At 45.1% G+C, this 22,823-nt stretch overlaps 1 protein-coding gene across 1 annotated transcript in view; it reads left to right on the forward strand.

The window, feature by feature from the left end:
• RNF213 (ring finger protein 213) overlaps window positions 1-22,823 on the forward strand; it is a 166,507-nt gene that overhangs the window by 138,140 nt on the left and 5,544 nt on the right. The window contains 7 exon segments of the mRNA XM_015426544.1: window positions 15-109; window positions 575-734; window positions 1,692-1,872; window positions 8,425-8,516; window positions 13,518-13,769; window positions 20,010-20,142; window positions 21,511-21,594. Of these exon segments, the coding sequence (XP_015282030.1) occupies window positions 15-109; window positions 575-734; window positions 1,692-1,872; window positions 8,425-8,516; window positions 13,518-13,769; window positions 20,010-20,142; window positions 21,511-21,594 (997 nt within the window).

Below are 22,823 nucleotides of genomic sequence, written 5' to 3' on the forward strand. Positions count from 1 at the left end.
TCTTTCCCTTTCAGTGTGGTCGCCCCATGCAATATGGACAATGTGTTGATTGTGGTGCTCAAATTGGAGGCGACAACCACAGGGCATTGCCAGACTTCCTTCGAGCTCAGTATGTCTTTTTTTTAACATTTAACTCTTGAAATGCTGAACAGTATTATATCTCTTTTCTGGAGATCTTAAGCATTTGCAAGATGAGATGCAGGCAGATGTAACCAGCGTATTTACTCTTGGCTGCAGTGTTTCTAGGTTGTAAGGGGAAGATGCTAATCACTTGCTGTGCTTTTGCTATGGTCGCCTGTTTAACTGTATTAGTTCTTCTGAGATAGGCTCTATTTTCACATTCTTTATGCTGGGGCCTCTTTGGTCAAAGCTAATAAGAATTTCATTTTCTTTGCAATACTGTTTATTTGCAACACTGTTTATGAGATTTTTTTTTCTTTTGAAACCTTAGATTAACCATTGTGTGTCTTCTGATGGTCAGACTTCTAACTGACAATGCCTAGGATTTTAAAATTAGAAAAACAAACTGTCATTTGGTATCTAGTATGCACATTTGCTATTCATTTTTACGCAGACTTGGAGCAGACAGAACACAAACTGGCCATGTGCTTGGAAACCCTGGCAACCGAAAAGCCATGGTATCATCTGAAAGGGAGATGTCTCCGGCTGCCTTGATTCTGATTCGCTTGCTCACCCACTTGGCATTGCTTCTGGGTGCCACAAAAGATCCCCAGGTATATGAGGGGGGAAACCTAGCAACCTCTTATTCTACATGGAATGCATTACAATGAGGAAATGGCTGAGGAACTATTTTGAAAAAATATTGTTGCTTCCAGTATTGTTGCTAACAAGTCACTGTAGCTAGTCCATCTCATTTATATTCTCGCACTGTGTGATGATTAGCATTTAAGGCCCCTGTCCTGCACCCTGCGTTCACTGAGAGCAAGGACCAGAGTGGCTCCTATAGCATTCCCTCCTGTGTTCAAACTGCTGCTGTGCTGGACACACTGTTGCTGTTCCAGGACTGCTTCAAAGCAGCTAGGCAAACAAAGTCCCTTGGAAGCCATCCTACCTGGGGGGAATCAAGCAGCTTGCCCTTTCCAGGTCTCCAAGCAGAGCTTGGCTCCCCTTCACTCCGTTCCTGCTTCCCCAGAGAGTAGCTTGGGTGCCCAGGGAAGAGTGAGCTGCAAGATGTTCATAGGTGAGGGAGGGAAGGTCTTTGTCTTATGTGAATTGCCTTTGGCAGTATAACAAGAGGGTTCTCATGTAGTTCTGCTGGAGTCATTCCAGAGCCTTCTCTCTCTGTGCAGAACCCATGACTGAGACCCAAACATGTAAATCCATTTTTTAAAACGTTGTACTTGCAGAAACATTTCTCATAGGTTTCTAATAACTTTACAAATAAGGGACCAATTCAGTCCAGAACTGAGGGGAGAAGCAAGACTACAAACACATTTCATATGTTGTTGAGGCTTCCTCGAAATTGAATGTTTGTCCTCAGTATTATCAGATTGTAGTGAACATTGGCGAGGACAACCATCAGTGCAGTTCTGGCTTCACTAAGATTGTCACGCATTCTTAAGTATGGGTAGATGGAGGTGGGTTCATGGGCTTATCTAAAGATCTGTTTTGTCTGATTCCAAGGTTTATGATGGAATTGTGTTTGGTCACTCTGAATCTTGTTGTTCAAGTCCCTACTGCAGATCATAAAGCCGCAGGTTCAGGATCCAGTGAGTTTTCTCCTGCAGCATATTCACAAGGACTTGGAGCAATTGATGAATACTCTTGGGAAGAGCACCGATGAAACCACTAATGTCGTCCATCTCATTTTGTGTAGCTTTTCCAAGGACACCCATCAGCACCCAGATCAGTGTAAGTAGAGCAGTTGTGAAGGATAGTTAGGAACACTTACCCTTCCAGTACAGCATAAGACTTTTTGTCATTGTATTTTAAAGTAATGGTGGTAAGGGCAAAGGATGATCAAGTAGAGCTTTATTTTTGTTGACCACTTATATTGGAAATGGGACACCTATTTCTGTGTCAGGTCAGTTTATTAGCATGATTTTGTACTTGTATTCCTTCCATTCAAGAGCCACGAGTGCTATATAATTTTCAGATTCCAAAATGGCCACAGGTGCATTATTGCTGGTTCTGTATGTTGTATAAACTCTGGCAGAGGCATACAGTACCAAATGGTGAATTACATTATTGATGATAAAGCGAAGAGCTGTATGATGGAGTAGTGAATGAGAAGCCTCTTGTTGACTAACATGTGGAACTCTTTTTTGCCTAACTTATAATGCATTGCAGTATTCATTTTACACCTGTAGATTTCTTTGGGTTCTGCACTTGGCTCCTTTCATCAAAAAGTATCTTGATAAGGTGTGCATGTTTTGACTATCAACAGGCATCACTCTAGAAAGAACAAAAAATCCAAACAAAACTTCCTGAGGGTTAGAACTGATTTATATGCTGCTCTCTTAATAAAGAAATAGGTGGGATCAGTTTCACTGCCAATGGAGTGAAATTGCCTGTATTAACTTTTTTGCACTGCCCACTGACTGTATTAACTTCTAGGGATGGGCACAAGCCTAAAAATTCCGGTTTGGGACGGTTCCCAAACCAAACCCCAGACTGAGCAAAAAAATGTCTAAACTGAACTGGCCAGTTCGGATCCCTAGTTTGGGAGAAAGCAGGGGGAAGGACCCGCCCTGCTGTTAGGTTTAAATGGCTGGCAGCCCTTTCAGCGGTTGGTTTCGCTTCCCCCACTTGGAATTTTTGCTTGCAGCCATTTCAGGGTGTGCCTGTCCGCTGTTAGGATGAAATGGCTCATAGCCATTTCACCGCTTGGTTTCGCTTCCCCCTGCTTTGAAGTGGGGGGGAGGCAAAGCTGACCGGTGAAATGGCTTGCAGCTATTTCAGCCTAACAGCAGGGCAGGGGCACCAATCCGCTGTTAATCCGTTTCTCCCCCCCCCCCCCCCCCCCCCGCTTTGAAGCAGGGGGAAGTGAAAGTGGCGAAATGGCTTGCAGTCATTTAAACCTAACAGGTGAGCTGCAGACCTGCACTGCTCAGCTGTTATTTTTAAATGGTCCAAACGGGACAAAAGTCCAGTAAATGTTCGGGGAAGGTGCCTTACCTGAACATCCATTTGGGGACTCCGAACTGAGTCAAGTTTGTGCCAAATTTTGTCTCGTAACCTGTTTGTGCCCATCCCTATTAACTTTTTGAAGTTAATACAGGCAGTGGGCAGTGCAATTCTGAGAGCCTGCTGGCCACAGTGTAACTATACCAGCTATGCTGTGCCACAGTGCAGGTGCTGCCGCTTGTCATCCTATGGACATTCAAAAGAGAAGGGAAAAAGTAACAACACAAACCACTAACACCCATCAGTCAAGGCTCAGATTCCATAGTGAGTGGGCTGGAGTCCCTACAACCCCAACCACATCCACCAGTTGGAGTGGCACCCTGCTTGACGATCCTCGTAACGTACATGAATTTATTGGCTGTCTGCCAATAAACCACTTCCCTGTGGCAGCATCCATGCACAGGAGGAGTGCTAGAAGACCTGCAGGGACAGGAACCTTGGCGTTTCACAGATGTGTGGCTGAGTCCCCTTTTGGCATTTAGGATTGTAGACGTCGAGCAGCAACAGAGACAGACAACAGCACTCCTAATGAAGGCTATCACTACCATCCCACTCACACAGCTCATTGGGGAAGGGTACGCATGTGGCCAGGAGGCAGAGTAGCAGCCAAAAAGCAAAGTCTACATTTTGCCCAGTAATCAGACAATTGTCAGCAAAAGATAGGGCAGTTGCTGGGGTCGAACCTATATCTGCCTTGTAGAGGACCAGCACCCTACCCATTGAGCCAGCCAGACACTCACAAAAGAAGAAACGCACGAGGCATTCCCCAGCAGCCATAAAAAGCCAGGCAGAGATCATTGCAAAGACAGGTGTGGACCACTGGAACAACACTGGGATAGTATGGCCAAGGGTGCCTGGTTCAGTATCCATACAGGGGGAGCTCTGATGCAGTCCAGCCATGCACGGCTGATGTTTTGCTCCTGCAAACAGCACCATGGTGGACAGGATGGTCCTGCTGATGGGCAGCCTCATGTGTTCATCATTTTGGCTGACATGCCCCTTTGCACTGCCTCCCTCCCACCGTCAAAGATCCCACTGCTGCCATCTGTCCCCATGTGTCCCGTCATACCTTCCCTCCCAAGCATCCCCTCCCCCCCAAGCTGCATGGCATATAAGATGTTATCAACAGCTATGGTGGAGTGTGAGACCCACCCCTTCATAAGATTATGCTTTTGATGATCCCATCTGTGCAGCCCATGCCAAACAACAGAGAGTGGGAGAACAAAGTCTGAGTCCAGTGGCACCTTTAAGACCAACAGAGTTTAATTCTGGGCACACAAAAGAATTAAACTTTGTTGGTCTTAAAGGTGCCACTGGACTCAAGCTTTGTTCCATTGTTTCAGACAAAGAATGGCTCTCCACCTGAACAGAGTGGGAGTTAGGGTTGCCAACCTCCAGGTGGGGGAGCTGGAGATCTCCCAGAATTACAACTAATATCCAGACTACATATATCATTTATTTAAACCATTTATTCATCATGGATCTTTTGTGTAGTCCCACATGGGGACTGTGCGTGAGCAGGCCTGCCACAGAGGTTTTTAATAGCTAAAGGCTTCCAGGGGAACACTGTCCGCTGGAGCCAGAAGAGCTCTATTTCCCATGTAAGCTATCATGTGCTCCGGAACCTCAGCACCCCACCTTCAGTTCCTCTTTTGCCGCCAAAGGAGAAAGTTCTACATTTCTAGCTCCTCTAGCTTTGTTCTTCTTTGTGAGTATTGTGGATCTGGCTTTCCTGCCTTACCCCTCTCCTTTTTGTGGTGGGCAGCTTTTTCCTCCCCAGTCCCTCTTGCCTAGATGGCTCAAAGTGCACCCAGTGGGGGGGAGAGGGGCACAATGTCTCTACTTGTAAAGCGTGCCAGTGCTTCACTCCTAACGCTAGGGGAGATCAGGCTTCAAAACGCAAAGTAACTCTCTGGGACAACGCCCTTAAATCAACGGATTTCCTGTCCAAGTCTTCTTTGGTTCTGGAAAAGTCCTCAAAGCCAGCTTCCTCAGATTCAACCAGCGCTGGTGAGTTTCCAGGATCCAAGTCCCAAGAGATCCGATCTTGATTGTGCTCCCCATCCACCCAACAATGCTTGTTGGAGCCACCCACCAAGAGAGCCAGGACTAGGGAAGTGCATTTGGTTCGTCTGAACCAAATGCACCCCCGAAAATGGCCCATTCGGGCCCCTTTCAGGCTGCTGTGGGCCAAATTCTCTGATCTGAATCGACTTGCCACCAAATTTTGGCGGCAATTCGGCCCCATTATATCCTATGGGCCATTGAAGTCAATGGTGAAAACATAGGGTATATTTCTGGGGACTGGAGGGGAGGGGGTTTGAGGGAGAGGCTCCAAACTCGCAGGGTAGCTGCTGGGGCCTCTCCCCAAGATACCCACCAAGTTTTAAGAACATTGAACCAGGTGTCCAATTCTACGGGCCCCCAAACAGGTTGCCCTCCATTGTTCTCTATGGTGGGAAAAAAGTAACTGTCCCCAGGGTTTTTATGAAAAGTTTGGCCCCTATTTTCTCTTATCTTTATCTTCAGGGGTGCTCCATATTTCCATATTTGGATTATTGGCTTGTAGTAGCGGAATCGAGAGAAAAAATAATTAACCATTGTTCCCCAGTAGTCTCTGTCAGTGGTATTGTCACTCCTGATGTTGAGACCCTTTGAGCCTTCTTGGCCATATGCTCTTTGGCTGAAGTATCTATGAAGCTTTTTAGTAGCTATTACTTCCGCTAGGAGAGTTAGTGAGCTAGCTACCCTGCATTTTTGAAAAATTTCCCCGAGAGGGTGGTTCTTAGGCCCAGCCTTCAGTTCCTCCTGAAAGTTCCACCTCTCCCAAGAGGTTATTTTGCCAGTGTTCTTCCCTTCACCGAGCATAGAAAATGAATGGGCTTTATACTCTTTAGATATAAGAAGGGCTTTATTGTTTTAAGATAACACTAATTTTTCATAGGGCTAAAGTGCTTTTTGTTTGCTTTGTGGGCCCTAATAAGGACAAGAGGGTTTCTCCCCAGACTCTTCCAGGTGGATCATGTCCACCATTAAGGTATACTATGCGCAGGCCAAGCTTCCTTGTCCGTTGGCAGTACATGCCCATTCCACTAGGGCAGAGGCTTTCTCTGCAGCTTTCTTTGACGGCATACCCTTGGTTGAGATTTTTCGAGCTGCGACATGGGCTCCAGCAGACACTTTGTACACCACTATGCTCTGGGTCTGCAGGTGAGGCAAGAAGCATGAGTTGGGAAGGCTGTCCTCCGCTCCTTATTCAAGTGAGGAGAGCATTCCCCACCGCTTGGGGAGTAGCTTGTTAGAATCCCCATGTGGGACTGCACAGAAGATCGATGATGAAAACAGGGTTGCACTTACCTGTAGCTGTTGTTCATCGAGGATCTTCTGTTCAGGCACACATATTTTCCCTCCAGCCTGTCTGCATACCCTCTTTAGACTTTGGCGGCACTAAAAGTACTGAGGGTGGGGGCACTGACGCTCCAGAGCACATGACCACTTAGGGAGGAAAAAGAGCTCTTCCAGCTCTGGTGCACAGCGCCCCCTGGAGGCTTTTAGCTATTAAAACCTCTCCGTGGCAGGCCTGCTCATGCACAGTCCCCATGTATGCCTGCAAAGAAGATCCTCGATGAACAACAGTAACAAGTAAATACAACGCTGTTTTCCACTTCTGGAGAGAATGGCTGTTTTGGAAAGTGGATTATAGGGCATTATACTCTGCTGAGTTCCCTCCTTTCCCTAAATCCCACCCTCCCAGGCTCCACCCTCAAATCTCCTAACCCAGAGTTGGCATCCATAGTGGGAGTGAAAAGGGGATGGGGGGAGTAAGCTCCATTTGCCCAACGCCAGTCATGAAGGGGCACAGCTGCAGAACACTGCAGACGTTATTGAACAACAGAAGAGAAATTGTGGTGAGTTCCAAAGGATGGAGTTGCCACCTTCCTCTGTCTGATAAAAGGCCCTGTGCTGAGAGGCTATGGGGAGATAACTGTGAGTCATCCTGATCACAGCATGCCTTTGACTGGGACAACTAGGTTGTACGATTGGCTGTCTAAGCAGACAAGGATGTTGTAGGAGCTGAGAGGGAACAGGTAAGATGGGAGCACCATGGTAAAGTGACAGCATCTATGCTCAACACAGCCAATCTGTATCATACTGAGAATGATGTTTTACCTGTTGAACTGCTCCCTGCATAGACATGGGCAATAATAAGTTTCATTGCTGACCAGTGGAATGGTGGCCATGACCAGTAGAATCATGCATATGATGTCATGGCGAGATCTGCAGTCCCCTCCCCACTGTGGAGAACATCCTCTGCCTTCTGTGGCTACTCCGCTAGGCACTAATCCTGCAAGGTGATAGGTGCCGTGGGTGTTTTGGCCAACAGTACTGCGGGGGAGGGGTATTTTGCTGACAGCCTGGTACCAGGTTGCCACATCCCTGCCCTCCCCCTCTCCTGGCACTGTAGGCAGCCTTCATAGGAACACTTTCCGAGAAGTACACTCCATTGCATAACGTGGGGCATTCTGTTGAGCAGACTGGCCTTGGGCTTCCCTCATATGCCAGCCCAGCTATGGGAGTCTGCATTGTTGGGGCAACAACCAAGGTTGGTGCGAGGGGGCAGAGAGAGGGAACCACAGCACCAAGGCACAATGCTGCATGTTCTGAGTGAGAACCCCGTGCCCTGTTGTCTGAACTATGAGTATCCTAGCTTAGGCCTATGTAGTGCTGGGGAGGGGAGCTATAATTGGGCACGGAGTGGTGCCTGGCCCCTGGGAAAGGGTGTGATTGGCTGCAGGCTGTAGTTGGCATAAAGCTACATGGGGGTGGGGCAAGGTCCTTGGTCTTCCTCTTTTCATAGGCACCTATGGGCTATGCCATTGTTTTTGCCTGGATAATATTTCGATGGGGAGTGTTTCCAGGCTTGGAGTGGCTTGGGGAGCCAAAAAATTCTTTTCTGTGCTACAGTTGTAGGTACACCAGCATGTCTCTGGCAGGCAGCCACAGCAGGTGGGCAGACGCCATGACTCCATGATACACCCATGTAATGCTCAGTTGGTTCTCTAAGCACATCTTGGCTCAGGTCTCAGGATTGCTCCGAGAGTCATGGAATTGCTATCAGTTTTCTGCACTCCTGCAGGAAGAGAAAATGCTAGGTGTGTTTTCTGGCTGCTGCTGATGCCGCCACCACTGGCTCTTCTAAAATCACTGCATGATTGGGTGATGGGTGGAAATTAGCAAACCTGTTGCTCCTGATGTGCTATACATATTCTTTTGCAGGGTCAGCATACTTCAATGGTGGACTTCCTGAGAAACAACACAGAGACAATTGGGAAAGAGTTGCAAAGTCCATTATTGTTCCCGAGCTACAGGTAAAAAGATGCATGTGCCTCGTAAGAGTGTATTGAGTAGCTCATGACTAAGTATGCCGTCTGAGCTAAGTTAACATTCATGAAGTGCTGCATGCCCTGATTAAAGTGAAACGCTATGTGGTTCTGCCTGGCAATGTGCATTCTTGTGTATTCAGTCCTATGCATTCTTAAGTGAGCGTAAAGACTATATAGTAGAGCTTGTTTCTGAAACAAACATGCATGGGGATTGGACTGTGGGTGGTGTTTGTGCATGGCCTTTTGTGAGTGGTAAGATTGGAATCTAAGTCTCAAAGGAGAACATAATATTCAGCCAGTGATGTGTCAAATAGAGTACATCCATTAGCTTTGGAGAGTTTTGTTGGGTAGGAATGGACAGGAACCGGCTCATGAGCCATAATTCAGGTTGAACTTGGGCCGGTTCAGAGCCCACAAACCAATGTTCAGGGAAGGCGCCTTTCCCGAACATTAACTGGACTTTTGGCCAGTTTGGCTGTTCAGGGCCAGCCATTTAAACCTAACAGCTGAGTGGATCCGCCATTTGACTCTTTGGTTTTGCTTCCCACCCTTTCGAAGGGGGGAACCAAACTTGCTGCACCAGCTTGGTTCAGGTGGAGCCTGTTTGGGTTGGTTCATTTTGGGGTTCAGTTTGTGGGCCGCCCTAAACCAAACCACCCGTTTTGTAGTTTATGCCCATTCCTATTGCTGGGTTGTAGCAATCCAAGAGTCATCCCCCCCCCCCCCCCCCCCCCGCCCATACTCCACATCACGAAAGTACATATAAAATGTTGGGAGAGGATACTGGAGATTGTAGTGGGTATGGGCTTGTAAGCCTCTCCTCATCTTGCAATTAAATGTCACAGTAGCCTGCATTTGACATCCTCCTAGTTTTGCAACTGGAACAGGGGTGACCTATCAAATATGTGCAATTTGTTTCACTTTTTGGATAATATGCTGTATCAAACAGAATTTTAGCCACAAGGAAGTTGTTCTGTTAACAAATATGTATAGGTGGGGGGAGGTTTTTTCATAAGGATGCCTTGCATTGTAACTCTTATGCATAGAGGCTTGGCGACTTATAGTCAAGTGAGGAGGGCTAATTTTTACTCTCATTGTAACCTTGCTATCAACCCATTGTTCATCTTCGGTCCTCTGTGCAGTCGCACATTGGGTCTGTGCTTGTGCAGGCTGGCCACCAGGGGCTTTTCCAGCATTTTCTTAGGAATAAAAGAACTATGGGGGAGCCCCCTCCCCTTTGGAGCACATAAGTGACTTTTCCTTCTCAAACGGTCATGTGCTTGGGGGTGGGGCATTCCCCTTTCCTTCTGTTCTTATTTTGCTGCCGCTGCAAGGGATCAAACTTCTAGTGTTTCTGCAGCAGTTCCTATCTTAGTGAGTCATATTGTGGGGGAAAAAAGCCCCAAAACATAAAGACTGGGTGGAGATTGAATCACAGAAAGTGCTTTTTAAGAATGTACCAGGTGTGGTACGAAAATGACTTGTTAGATGAGTATTCACTGTGCCTTCTATACCTGGGTGAGGGCTACAATATGACCTCATGTATATTCTGCCTGCAATTTACCCCAAAGGCCTAATCCAATTGTGCTGTATGTTTAAAGGCCAGCCTATGGGGAAAAGCACTATCAGGCTATGAAATTCGGGCAGTAAAATCATCTGCCTCAGCAAAACATGTCCTCAACTTTCTGGCAAAGTCTCCGGCAGCAGTCAACCACCCCACAGGGCCACCCTCAGTTGCATCAGCCCCCTCGGTTCCACTCATGGAACTGACATGGCATCTGTCCCAACCATTGGACCGATCACCTTTGCACTGTGACTCTGAACTGCCGCTGAAAAAAATCGCCAAGGCAGAAACAAAGCACAAGGAGAAACATCAATCAGTTCCGAAGACTGCAGCCATCTCAACTCCAAAAATGACGACCATGTTGGTTCTGAAGACCGCAACCACATCGGTTCCGATGGCTCTGCTAGCAGAACATAGTGAACAGGAAGCTCTAGCTCTGCTACAAACTCCATCTATCCACTCATCATCACCAGTGCCATCTTTCTCCGAGGGTGAAACAGAGCAAGAGCACAGAACTGTGTCAGTTCCTTCCCCTCCCCCCAGTCATTGGAAGCAGGCTGAAGGGTTCCATGGCAACTTTCAGTGCCTCCACCACCATGGAAACACTACCCATTCTATTTTTCATCACCCTTCCATCAAGAATGGGGGATTATCCCATGCAACCTGTCCATCCTAAGCCTAAACCTTTTCCCTCCAAGAATAGAATCTTTATGACCTTGTACCCACCTTCCCACACCCAGCCCTATTGGTTCCATCTGATTCAGAGATGGAGGATGAAGGAGAGGAGGAAGGCTCTTGGTCAGGCCCTTGGGTCCCTCTGCTGACAATGTGGTGAGGGGCCAATACGGTGGAGGACCTCTGCTTATATGCAGAACAAATGATCCGCATGGTCAGGTCACTGGACAATGAGATTGCTTCTTCTATGCCCAGACTCCGGGACAAGATAGGAAGGCTTTATTCAGACTCGCCTTCCTTCATTGCCTTCCCAGTGCTAGAGGGAGTACTGGATATCATTATCATCAATGCCATATGGTGAAAACCCTCCAGTATTCCTGCTACCTCACAGAGGGCAGAGAACCTCTATTGGGTTCAACCATGTTTATTCACCCATCCTCCACCCTCCTCATTAATCATAGAGGAGATGCAGGCACAACAGTGCCCTGGCACACATTCCACCCCAGCCAACAGGAAAGGCTTGAAAGATTGATTCAGTGTTCAAATATTTCCTTACCTTAAAGGATTCAGGTTTAGTTGCAATATCTATAAAGTTCCACTTGGTAGCCATATCTGCTTCCCACTCCCTGGTTGATGGTAGAATGGTTTTCTCCCATCAAGACTCTAGAAGGTTTTTGAAAGGGTCATTTAACTTGTTCCCTCCTAGATCACATATAGTACCTCAGTGGTCCCCATCTGTGGTTCTCACACAGCTAATGCTGCCACCCTTCAAACCACTAGCTTCATGTTGTCAGGAACTTTGGGCAGGTAACACCACACACTCAGGCTTCTTCAGAAGATAAGTGTTTATTTTGGTAATTCCAGTACTAAAGTAACTTGTACACAGCTTGTGTTAGGAATGACCTGTAATATGATGGCCACTGACTCATAGGATATTCAAACTGCCCCCCCCCAGTTGCAAAATCCAATAGTTGGTTTCCACATGCACGGGCAAAAGCTAGCAAGCAAGCATTTTTGTGCCTAAACTCTTATAATTCCCAGGCCTGGTAATTCATAGGCAGAAATACCCACTGAGGTCATTACTACTGATAGCCAGCTGCGCGAGACAGGGAAGAGCTGGTAAAGCACAGGAGTGAACCCCCTCCACATTCCAACTCTATGACAGGCCTACCTGACACATGTGACCTAAACCTCCTATCCATTAAAGTCGTGTTTCTGGTAGTGATCATATCTGCTAGGAGAGTTAATGGCTTTATGTGCTGACCCTCCATTTATCAAATTTCATGCTAAAAGGGTGGTGTTATGCCCCAGTTTACAATTGCCCCCGAAGCTGGTATCCCTATTCTACATTGCCTGTCTTTTTTTCCTTCCCCCATGGCAGACGCTTAAAGGACACTCCCATTTGTCAGATGTTAAAAGAGCTTTATTGTACTACCTAAATAGGACACAGACATTCTGTAGAACTTGATATCTGTTTGCTTGCTATTCCAGCCCCTCTAAGGGGAAGGCTGCCACATCCCAGGCCATATCTAGGGGGATAGTTGCTGTGATTAGAGTGATATGAACAGGCCAATCTGCCCTGCCCTCTTCACATCTGAGTGCCCTCGGCACGTTCTCAGACAACTTGGACTGCTTTTCATCAAGGTACTCCATTCACGGACATCTGCAGGGCAGCCACATGGTCGTCCACTGACACGTTTGTCAAGCATTACTCTATAGACATAAATGCAAGAAGAGATACATCTGTGGGCAAGGTGGTACTGCATTCTTTGTTCCTGTGAGAGTATCACCCTACCTCCACAGTGAGTAGCTTGTTAATCTTCCAGTGTGAGACTACACAGAAGACTGAAGATGAAAACAGTGTTGCACTTACCTGTAAATGTTGTTCATCGAGTTGTCTTCTGTGCAGGCACACCTTCCCTCCCTCCTGCCCTGCTGTGAGCTCTCTTATTCTCAAACACCTTACTCATGGTGGCTCAGAACTGAGGGAAAGGGGAGCGGGCCCCCCCCCCCCGGAACATGGGAATGTTGGAGGTGGGAAACGGAGGGGCTCCCCCGAAGTTCTTTTTTCCTAAGAAAATGCTGGAAAAGCCCTTTGGTGGCTGGCCTGCACAACTGCAGTTCCAGTGTATGCCTGCACAGAAGACAACTCAATGAACAATAGTTACAGGTAAGTGGTTGCACTATTTCCCCCCGAAAATTAGTTAATCAGTCATTCAGTTGTATGGGAGAAAAACAATGGGGGACAGTGGAGGCACTATCTGTGTGGTGAGGGGTAACTCTGCCTCCTGCCTTTGGATATTGCAGCTTTTGAGGTGAGGATCAGTTTCTGCAAGAAAGCCACTAAAACCAGTTGTTACCTGCATAGCATCACCTTTCTCTTCTGCATGGACTCACCTTGGGTTCAGTTTATTCATATGAAGGTAGGCAGGATCCTAGCAACTGGTTTATTTATATATTTGATGAGTACTCTCTTTCTGAATGAACTTATATGTGTTGAAAGATCACTTCTTTCAGAAGCACCATTTTTGTTGATAACCTATACAGACAACTCATGTTTTAACTGTTTTTACCCTAAGTACTCCAGCCTTTGAAAGCTGCAGGAAACTAACCAATTCTGTTGTTCAAGGCACAATTATGTAGCTAACTAGATCATACCTAGATCATCTATACTGGTTTGGGTTTTTTGCAAAGGGTTTACCTTTCTTTGTTGATTTGCCCCTCCCCCCATTGACTTTTCCAAGCAGTTTTTGGATAAAGCACTTCTGGAGTTGAATCAACAGATCAGTGAGGATGAGAGAATTTCTTCCAACCCAGTAGTGAAAATTATATATGGAGATCCTGCAACCTTCCTGTCCAGACTGCCAAAGAACAGAACTGTGCATTGTTCTAAAATGTGGAATTGCAGGAAGCAAATCTCAGTTGAATACCTTGGGCACATTGTCGAGCAAAAAGGTGGCAAGGATACTGTGCCCGTCCTGTGGAAATTTTTGCAGAAGGTAAGCGTTACCATATGGTTTCCCTGGCCACATCTTGTGACACAGATCCCAGTGTACGTTGACATGATCAAGGTTTATAAGATTATGCATGGGATAGAGCAGGTAGGGAAAGAGGTACTTTTCTCCCTTTCTCACAATATAAGAACTCGTGGGCACTCAATGAAATTGCTGAGCGGTCGGGTTAGAATGGATAAAAGGAAGTATTTCTTCACCCAAAGAAGTACTTTAACACATGGAATTCACTGCCACAGGAAGTGGTGGCGGCTACAAGCATGGACGGCTTCAAAAGGGAATTAGATAAGCATATGGAGCAGAGGTCCATCAGTGGCTATTAGCCACAAGGTATAGATAGGGGCTCTGGGGCAAGTGATGCTCTGTCGTCTTGGTGCTTGGGGGGATGGGGTCAACAGTGGGAGGGCTTCTAATGTCCTGGCCCCACTGGTGGACCTCCTGATGGCACCTGGTATTTCTGGCCACTGTGTGACACAGACTGTTGGCCTGATCCAACATTGGCGTCTCTTATGTTCTTATGTAAGTTGTTCTTCATAATTAATGAAGCCAGCACACACATTTGCATTGTCTCTTCTCTTTTTTCCTGTTTTTTTAATGAGTATGATGACTTTGATCATAAGAGCAGAAACTCTCCTGTCAGCTTCTTGTCAAAAGCTGAGGTACATCAGTAAATATCAAACCATCTGGGTGCTTTGAAATATTACAATCACAGCACCAGCATAAGGTAGTCTTATGTGTTCATGAGGTGAAGCCATTCAGAGATCAAAATTTATTCTGCTTTCCAAATGTGCTGAGCATTGTCAGAATATGATTAATCTAGCTTTTATTCATGCATGCATTGTTGAGAGTAAGGAGAAGAACCTTGAAGACAATTTCTAGCGTCCATAATGGTTAGTGGATCACTTAAACTTGCAGCTGCTATGTTATATACATTTCTGCATGACACAAAGTCATTTTTCCTCAGGCTCCTTGTTTCAAGGTGCTTTGTGAGAGAGAAGGTAAGGATGCAACAGTGGATACAATACCCAATATTACACAATTGGAGTACTGTGACAGCAGTCTGCCACACTTAGGGCCATATCAGACAAGATGACAGGAGATGCACGATCCATTTCTCCACACCTTGTTTTTTAAAATCTAAAATACAATTAAGGGGCTGGTGGGTGCAGCAAGCTGTGAATTTTAGACTAGGCAATGGGGAAAACTGTATAATTCTTCTCCGGTTATTTTTCTGATCAAAATCCACCTCTCCCTTGGTGCACATTAAAAAAAAAAGATATGGGATCCCTAGATTGGATTGAAAAACCATCTCAAGGACAGAGGGTTAAGCAATATAAATATATCCTCTGCACATTTGAACCAACACCCAGCTACACATTTCAGTGTTGTTGTTTTTAAAGTTGCATAGTGCATCTTCTTAGCCAAGGGGACATTATTGCCCTGAAGGAAGCTGTTGCCTGGCTGGTGTGTTTCATGGTCACATCTTAGAAGAATATATTACCCAATCCTGTTCAGAAGTCACTATTCTGCCACTTAAAACTTTTAAAATGTAGTATATGGGAAAGGGTTCTCTCGTGGGGAGGGCGGGGTATAAATTGAATAAATAAATAATAAATTTAATGTCTCTTACTTTTCCCCTCCAAAAACGATTTTCTCAATTAAATTCAGATGTTTCCCATCTGCCTCCATGCTCACCCAAGACTTATCAGATGTTCCATTTAAATATGACACCAAGGCTCTCAACTGTTTTGCCTCATAATATTTGCTTATATTTGGTTCTCCCCATCCTCCTTAATCCACCCTTTTGTATTTTATAGCCTTCATACGTCTTGGTCTTTTACCTTGAATAAAATTGGTAAAGATTTTTTGCCTGCTGGCTAGGTCCCTTTATGTGATATATATGGGGGTACGAATAAATGGTTTTGATTCTCGCTAGTTTCCCCCTGACTAGAGGAACTAAACAGGACTGTCCTTTGTCACCCTTGATTTTTATCATTTCATTAGAACCTCTGGCAATTGCAGTAAGGGCTAATAAGCAAATTCAAGGGCTAGAGATAATGGACTTGTACATACAATTAATATGTTCGCAGATGATATAGCTGTATTAATGGTAAATCCTAAAGAAGCACTACCTGAATTAATGACGGAGATTTGTGATTATGGAAGAATTGCAGGTTTATGTATTAATGATAAGAAGTCTGGAATACTATACATAAATATAAGCCCAAAAATGCAACTTGAAATTTGAAATGAGTTAGGATTCGCCATACATCATAAATTATTCAAATATCTGGGAGTTACTATACCAAAGAATTTAAATAAATGACAGCAGCTAAACTTCCATCCGTTTATTCTACAAATAAGAAGAGATATTAAAAGATGGTCCCAGTTACAGTTGACAATCAAGAAGAGCAAGTCATGTTAGACTAACCGCCTCTCTTTTTTTGAGAAAGTTACTACCTTGCTGGATCAGGGGAATGCTGTAGACCTAGTTTATCTTGATTTCAGTAAGACTTTTGATAAGGTTCCACATAATATTCTTGTTGACAAATTGGAAAAATGAGGTTTGCATCCTATGACTGTTCGGTGGATCTGTAACTGGTTGACAGATTGCACCCAAAGAGTGCTTGTGAATGATTCCTCATCTTCTTGGAGAGGAGTGACAAGTGGAGTGCCTCAAGAATCTGTCCTGGGACCCATTTTGTTCAACATCTTTATCAATGATTTGGATGAAGGGATAGAGGGAATGGTTATTAAATTTGCAGATGATACTAAATTGGGAGTGATAGCAAATATAGTAGAGGACAGAGTCAGGATACAGGATGATCTTGACAGGCTGCAAAACTGGGCTAAAACAAATAAATTAATTTCAATAGGGATAAATGTAAAGTTCTCAATTTAGGTAGGAGAAATCAAATGCATAATTATAGGTTGGGGGAGACTTGTCTTGGCAGTAGTATGTGCAAAAGGATCTGGGGGTCTTAGTAGACCATACACTGAACATGAGTCAGCAGTGTGATGCTGTTGCTAAAAAGGCAAATGCGATCTTGGGCTGTATCAACAGAAGTATAGTGTCCAGATCATGTGAAGTGATGGTGCCAGTCTGCTCTGGTTAGACCTCACCTAGAGTACTGTGTTCAGTTTTGGGCACCACAATTTAAGAAGGATATAGACAAACTGGAACATGTCCAGAGGTGAGCAACGAAGATGGTGAGAGGTCTGGAGTCGAAGGTTGAAAAGGTTGAAGAAGCTGGGTATGTTTAGCCTGGAGAGGAGACGACTGAGAGGTGATATGATAACCATCTTCAAGTACTTGAAGGGCTGTCATACAGAGGATGGTACAGAATTGTTCTCTGTTGCCCCAGAAGGTTGGACCAGAACCAACGGGTTGAAATTAAATCAGAAGAGTTTTCAGGTAAACATTAGGAAGAACTTCCTGACAAAGTGGTTCCTCAGTGGAACAGGCTTCCTTGGGAGGTGGTGGGCTCTCCTTTGGAGGTTTTCAAACAGAGGCTAGGTGGCCATCTGACAACAATGCTGATTCTGTAAACTTAGGCAGATCATGAGAGGGACAGCAGGAAGGGTTGCTTCAGTGCTTAGTTCTTGTGGCCCTTTCTTACACGCCACTTTGGGGTCAGGAAGCAATTTTTTTCCAGGCTGGTTTGGCCAGGGATCATGGATTTTTTTTGCCATCTTCTGGGCGTGGAACAGTGGTCACTGGGGGTATGGAGGGGGAGGTATTTGGAATTTCCTGCCTTGTGCAGGGCGTTGGACTAGATGACCCTAGAGATCCCTTCCAGCTCTATGATTCTATGGGTGTGTTCAGACGGGGCGTTTCAGCCGGCATAAACTGTACCGGTTGGAACCGGTGCAGTTTATGCCAGCTGAAACGCGATTACACTTACCTCCTGTCTGCGGAGCCCATCGCTGTATGCCCATTCACATGCAGCGGGTGTTGGCGTTTTGTTTTTATTTTTTTTAAAAACTCAGTTTGAGCATGCGCATAGGCAGCCATCCAGAGAATGGCGATCTTCACGCATGCGCAAAACACCCCGTCTTACATTTAAAGTTTAAAGGTAAGGACTTACCTTTAAAGTTTAAAGACCAAACTGGTCTCCCTGAGGTCTCAGAGTCCTCCAAAACCTTAAACTAAGGACCTTTTCTTTTCTTTTTTTTAAACGCCGGGGCGAAGCTTTGCCCAAGCGCATATCGCTGACCTAACAAAAAAAAAATGGTGGGCGAAAATCGAAAGCCTCGGCTTTCGAACGGAAGTGGCTCTACAACGTTGGAGAGCGATCAGACCGGGGTAAAGCGATTACAACTGTTGCACTCAGGATACCACCACTTGGGGACCTAGTGGCAGAATACAACGGTGTAAAGCTCTTTGCAACGGTTAGGGATGGAAGGCAAATGTTCGCCGTGTGAATGCCGGTAAGTACACCGATTCCAACCGGCACCTATACCGTTGCAAATGCCCCGTCTGAACACACCCTATGATTCATACTTTACTATAGTATTAGTCAGACCTTTGGAGATTGGGCCTTAGGGAACCCATTAAAAGACTGAACCCTGAGATGTGGTGAAAGCTCTTGCTAGAACTTGTAAAAAGTAGTATTTTATGATGGCTAAACAATTCTCAGGGACCAGAATGGACATATATTAGAAATTTAATGCTAATGTCCAAAGACTTTAAAATATTGCTTCACTCCTTTGTGTTGGGCATATCATAAAAACTCCAAGCTACAAAGTAAGAATAGGACCCTGGGCAGGGTTGCCTTTGACCAGAGATGTGCTTGCCATGAATACAAATGGAATATTTTATTCCAGTAAGAAGGAGAATGTAGTCTGGAATGAAAGTAGCCCAATAAACAGGATTTTGGCATCCTGTTGCCTTTCTCAAGACAGATTGAATGTTTGGAGGGGATCAGAAAGTAGGGTGTGGAAGACAAATCATATATTTTTTTTAGTTAGAATATATTAGAGTACGGGTCCCCAACCTTTTTGAGGCTGCAGCCACCTTTGGAATTTTGATGGGGTGGCGAGTGTCACCTCAAAATGACTTCCACAGGAAACAAATCCAAATCAGCTGCCTCAGGAGGCAGAGCCAAACAATGCCTCACTCCTCACACCTCCCGGAAAGAAGGAAATCCGAAAGGGGGAAATGGAACCACACCATTTGCTTACTGGAAAACTCATTTGTATGAGGGAGGCCAGTAACACCCTGCAATCCAATGGTCCCATCTGTTTTCTGAAAAACCCAGTGGGCACCAAGGAAAGTACTGGTGGGTGATAACCATCTTCAAGTACTTGGAAGGTTGTCATCTAGAGGATGGTGTGGGGTTATTTCCTGTTGGACCCGAACCAACGGGTTGAAATTAAAGCAGAAGAGTTTTTGGCTGAACATTAGGAAGAACTTCGTGACAGAGCGGTTCAGAGGCTAGATGGCTATCTGACAGCAATGCGGATTCTGTGAACTTAGGCAGATCATGAGAGGGAGGGCAGGAAGGGTTTCCTCGGTGCTTCGTTCTTGTGGCCCTTTCTTACACGCCCAGGGAAATGCTGATTGCCACTTTGGGGTCAGGAAGCAATCCTCGAGGCTTTTTGTCATCTGGGCGTGGAACAGCAGTCACTGCGGGTGTGGAGGGGGAGGTATTTGTGAATTTCTATGGGTGCTATATTGGGGAACCCTGGGTTAGAGTGTCAGTTTCTTGTATGTTTAATGATGACAAAACTATTGTATGAACAGCCAACTTTTCATGAAGTGTACCACACTAGCACCAAATAAATCTATGCTCAGAATAAGTCATGCAACTTTGTCTAAGTGTCCTTCATGTATACTTCATCCTGATTGAGATCTTTCTAGAATGCAGAACATTTTGGCAGCCTTTGAGGGGTGAAAGGAGATTAAAAACTGGAAGCTGGGGGTCGGGGGGAAGTATGGTGAACAAAACTGCAGAGGCATAACCAGTCAGTGCTCTGTCCAAGACTCTTGCTGTTTTGCAAGTTTTCCCAGCACTCCAAACTTTTCTACACTTGCTTTTAAAACATTGAGACCTCTGGGAATCTTATTCCTATGAGGTTGCTTGTAGACTTGTAGAGTATGAATAGCTCTGTATATATATGTAAATTGGTATCCATTGGCAGCCATCAATGCTGACATTTCTTTAAGACACTGGGCAGTCTCTTGGCTGTTTTTATTTGACCTCCCTAATTCTGCTACATTTCTAGGAAGCTGAATTAAGGCTGGTGAAGTTCTTGCCAGAGATTTTGGCTATGCAGAAAGAGCTGGTGAAGAGGTTCCAGAATGCCATTGAGTTGGAATACCGCAGAATTAGTGACTTCCTCAACAGTTTGCATTCAGGTAAGAGATTGCCCAGCCATGTGACCAGAGAACAGAACAAAAAGGGCCTTAAGCAAAGGGTTTAGTGCAAAGGTGCTTCTTTAAGCAGGTTTACCATCCCCAGTAAACATAAAGTTTGTGAACATGTTTCAAGTATTTGTCTTAACAGCTGCCTAAATGGTGAAAATCAAACTAAAGGAAATGGTTTCAGTATTAATTTGTGGCCGTGGCATGTTGTGTGCTTCCTCTGCATCATTGGGACACATGCAGCAATTGTCCGTGAAGACACGAGGGGCACAGTACTAGTTAAGTGAAGCACTTTTAAATTTCAATGCTTTCAATAGGAAAGTAAAGAACAGATTTCCACCTGACAGAATGTAAAAGTGCTTCCCCGGCTGGATTGTGTGCCATATTGATAAAACTTCCTTTTTTGTGCATTTTGCAATGCAGACAGTTTGAGGTCAGCATCATCTGAGAAACAAGGTGTAATTTGCTTATGTTTCAGACAGTGTAGAACTTGTGTTTTGTTGTATTGATGTTCTCTATCTTGGATCTTTTGTATGGAAAGGATATTTAGAAAATGTTAACTTAACGCAATTCAGTGCCGCAAGATGTGATTTCCAGTGGTTAGGGGGTTGGAGTGGGAGAAGTATAGTTAGACACTTCCATGCAAGACAGACCTGACACATGTTAATGAAATAGAACCTTTGAACTAGAGGTGGGGGGAAGGCTTCATAGTCTGCTTGTGGGCTTCTTGGAGGCCTCCGGCTGGCCATTGCTGGAAGTAGGCTGCTCGGCTAGATGGATCTTGGGGTTGCATTCAGATGTACAGTTTAACGGTAGTTTTAAAAAATTCTGCACAAAGACAACTGCTATTGTGTTTGAGTGCACACCTGACACACAAACACCCACACAATGAGGAAATGGTGGTTTAAGATAACTCTGGTTATCTGTGACATAGGAATGTAGGCACGAAGCTTAAACAGGGGTTTTCCTTCTGCTGCTTAGGGTCTGAAAGCCTGGTTAGGAATCCCAGCTTGTGGCAGGCAGAGTGAAGGGAAGCTAACCCCAAGTAAGCTGTGCACCTGCATTCATATGTCTTGGGCAAGCGAAGTTACTTTTCAACCATTGTTCTTTTATCATGCTGTGTGGAAAAATAGGACAAGGAAAAGGAGGGAACCAGATGCAAGCTTTGCCCAAGCTAGGTCCATGGCACATTTCTATTTAACCAAAGTTAAATTGTATATCTTCAGCCTTGGTCTAATGCAGCAGTGCTTTTCTAATGTTTTTATTCCATGAGTCCAAATTACTTCAGCTTGGGGCACTTTTAACAAGATCTCCATAAATCAATAAGGATATTAGGAGCTGTTTGTTACTTGTGTTCTCCAGATGTCACGAGACGTACTATGGAAAAACAGGTGAAAACGTTTCTGTCTGTCTGGAACAAGCTGAGAAGATCCTTGGAAACAAACGGTGAGTGGCCCGTTCACACCTTGACTACAGCGGAATGGCAGAATTAAGAGGTCATCTGATACCTAGTGGAAGGCTGGCTGTTTTGAATTCTGAGCAAGCCAGGTTTTTCCCAATTGTTTTTTTTTTTTTTAATGATGGGGAAAACATTGCCATTGATATTTGCAGCCTTATCTTCTATGCACTTATCTAGTTGGTAGAGCATAGCATGATTCACTCCAGCATGCTTTTAATACCTGCCTTCCAGTCTGGAGTTCAGGAAGTATTGGAGTAATACTGGAGGATGGCAATAAGCAATAATTAATAATGAGCCAAAAGGAAAAGAGAGCTCCTACGAGTATGTCCGGGCCTGTTGCTTACCAGTTGTCAAAGGTCCCCAGTCCAGCCTGGGATAAAGAACTTTGATGGACAGGCTGCAGCACAATAAAGACCTTTGATGGACAGGTTGCAGCACAAGAAAATTACAAAATCCTAGTTAGTGTGTACTCTGGTAGGCTACCACCAGCCCCTTTTAACTATCCCAACAGCTTAGAAGCAAAAGGGCAAGCTCTAGCCTTTCTGGGATTTAACCAGAAGGTCAATCCAGCAGGAACTCATTAGCATAATAGGCCACACCCAGCAGCAGAAACTCATTAGCATATTAGGCCACACCCCTGACTTGCACCACTCATTAGCCTATTAGGCCACATTCCCATGTTACCAGAAGTGTGGTCATCCAGCCACACCCATCTTTTGCTTCTTATTCTGTTTACCTTGTTGACAAAACCCAGGGCTTTTTTTTTGTAGCAGGAACCCCTTTGCATGTTAGGCCAGACACCCCAATCTAGCCAATCCTAATGAGTTTCTGCTGTTGGGTGTGGCCTATTATGTTAATGAGTTCCTGCTGGGCATGGCCAACTCGGGAGCCAGCCGGAACTCCGTTCCTGTGCGTTCCTGCCCAAAAATAGCCCTGCTGCAGGGTAAATCTGCAGAACAAGTTCCCAACAAAGACATGTTACCTGGTAGGTGGTCACTGGATCTAAAACACTGGAATTAGATTGAGGTCAGTTGAAGGCAAAAACCACAAGCAAATAAAATATAATTATTTTTATTAAGGTGCAAGGATATTTTAAAAAGAACAAGACTGAGGGAAAACAAGAAATCTTAAGAATTAAAACGCTAACTAATAACACAGTTCAGTTTATTGTTATGGTCCTTAGACCAGTCATACAAAAAAAGAAGTACATCTTTAC

Source organism: Gekko japonicus, unplaced genomic scaffold, assembly GCF_001447785.1.
Source record: "Gekko japonicus isolate JY-2015 unplaced genomic scaffold, Gekko_japonicus_V1.1 scaffold1415, whole genome shotgun sequence".
Classification (NCBI taxonomy): Eukaryota; Metazoa; Chordata; class Lepidosauria; order Squamata; family Gekkonidae; genus Gekko; species Gekko japonicus.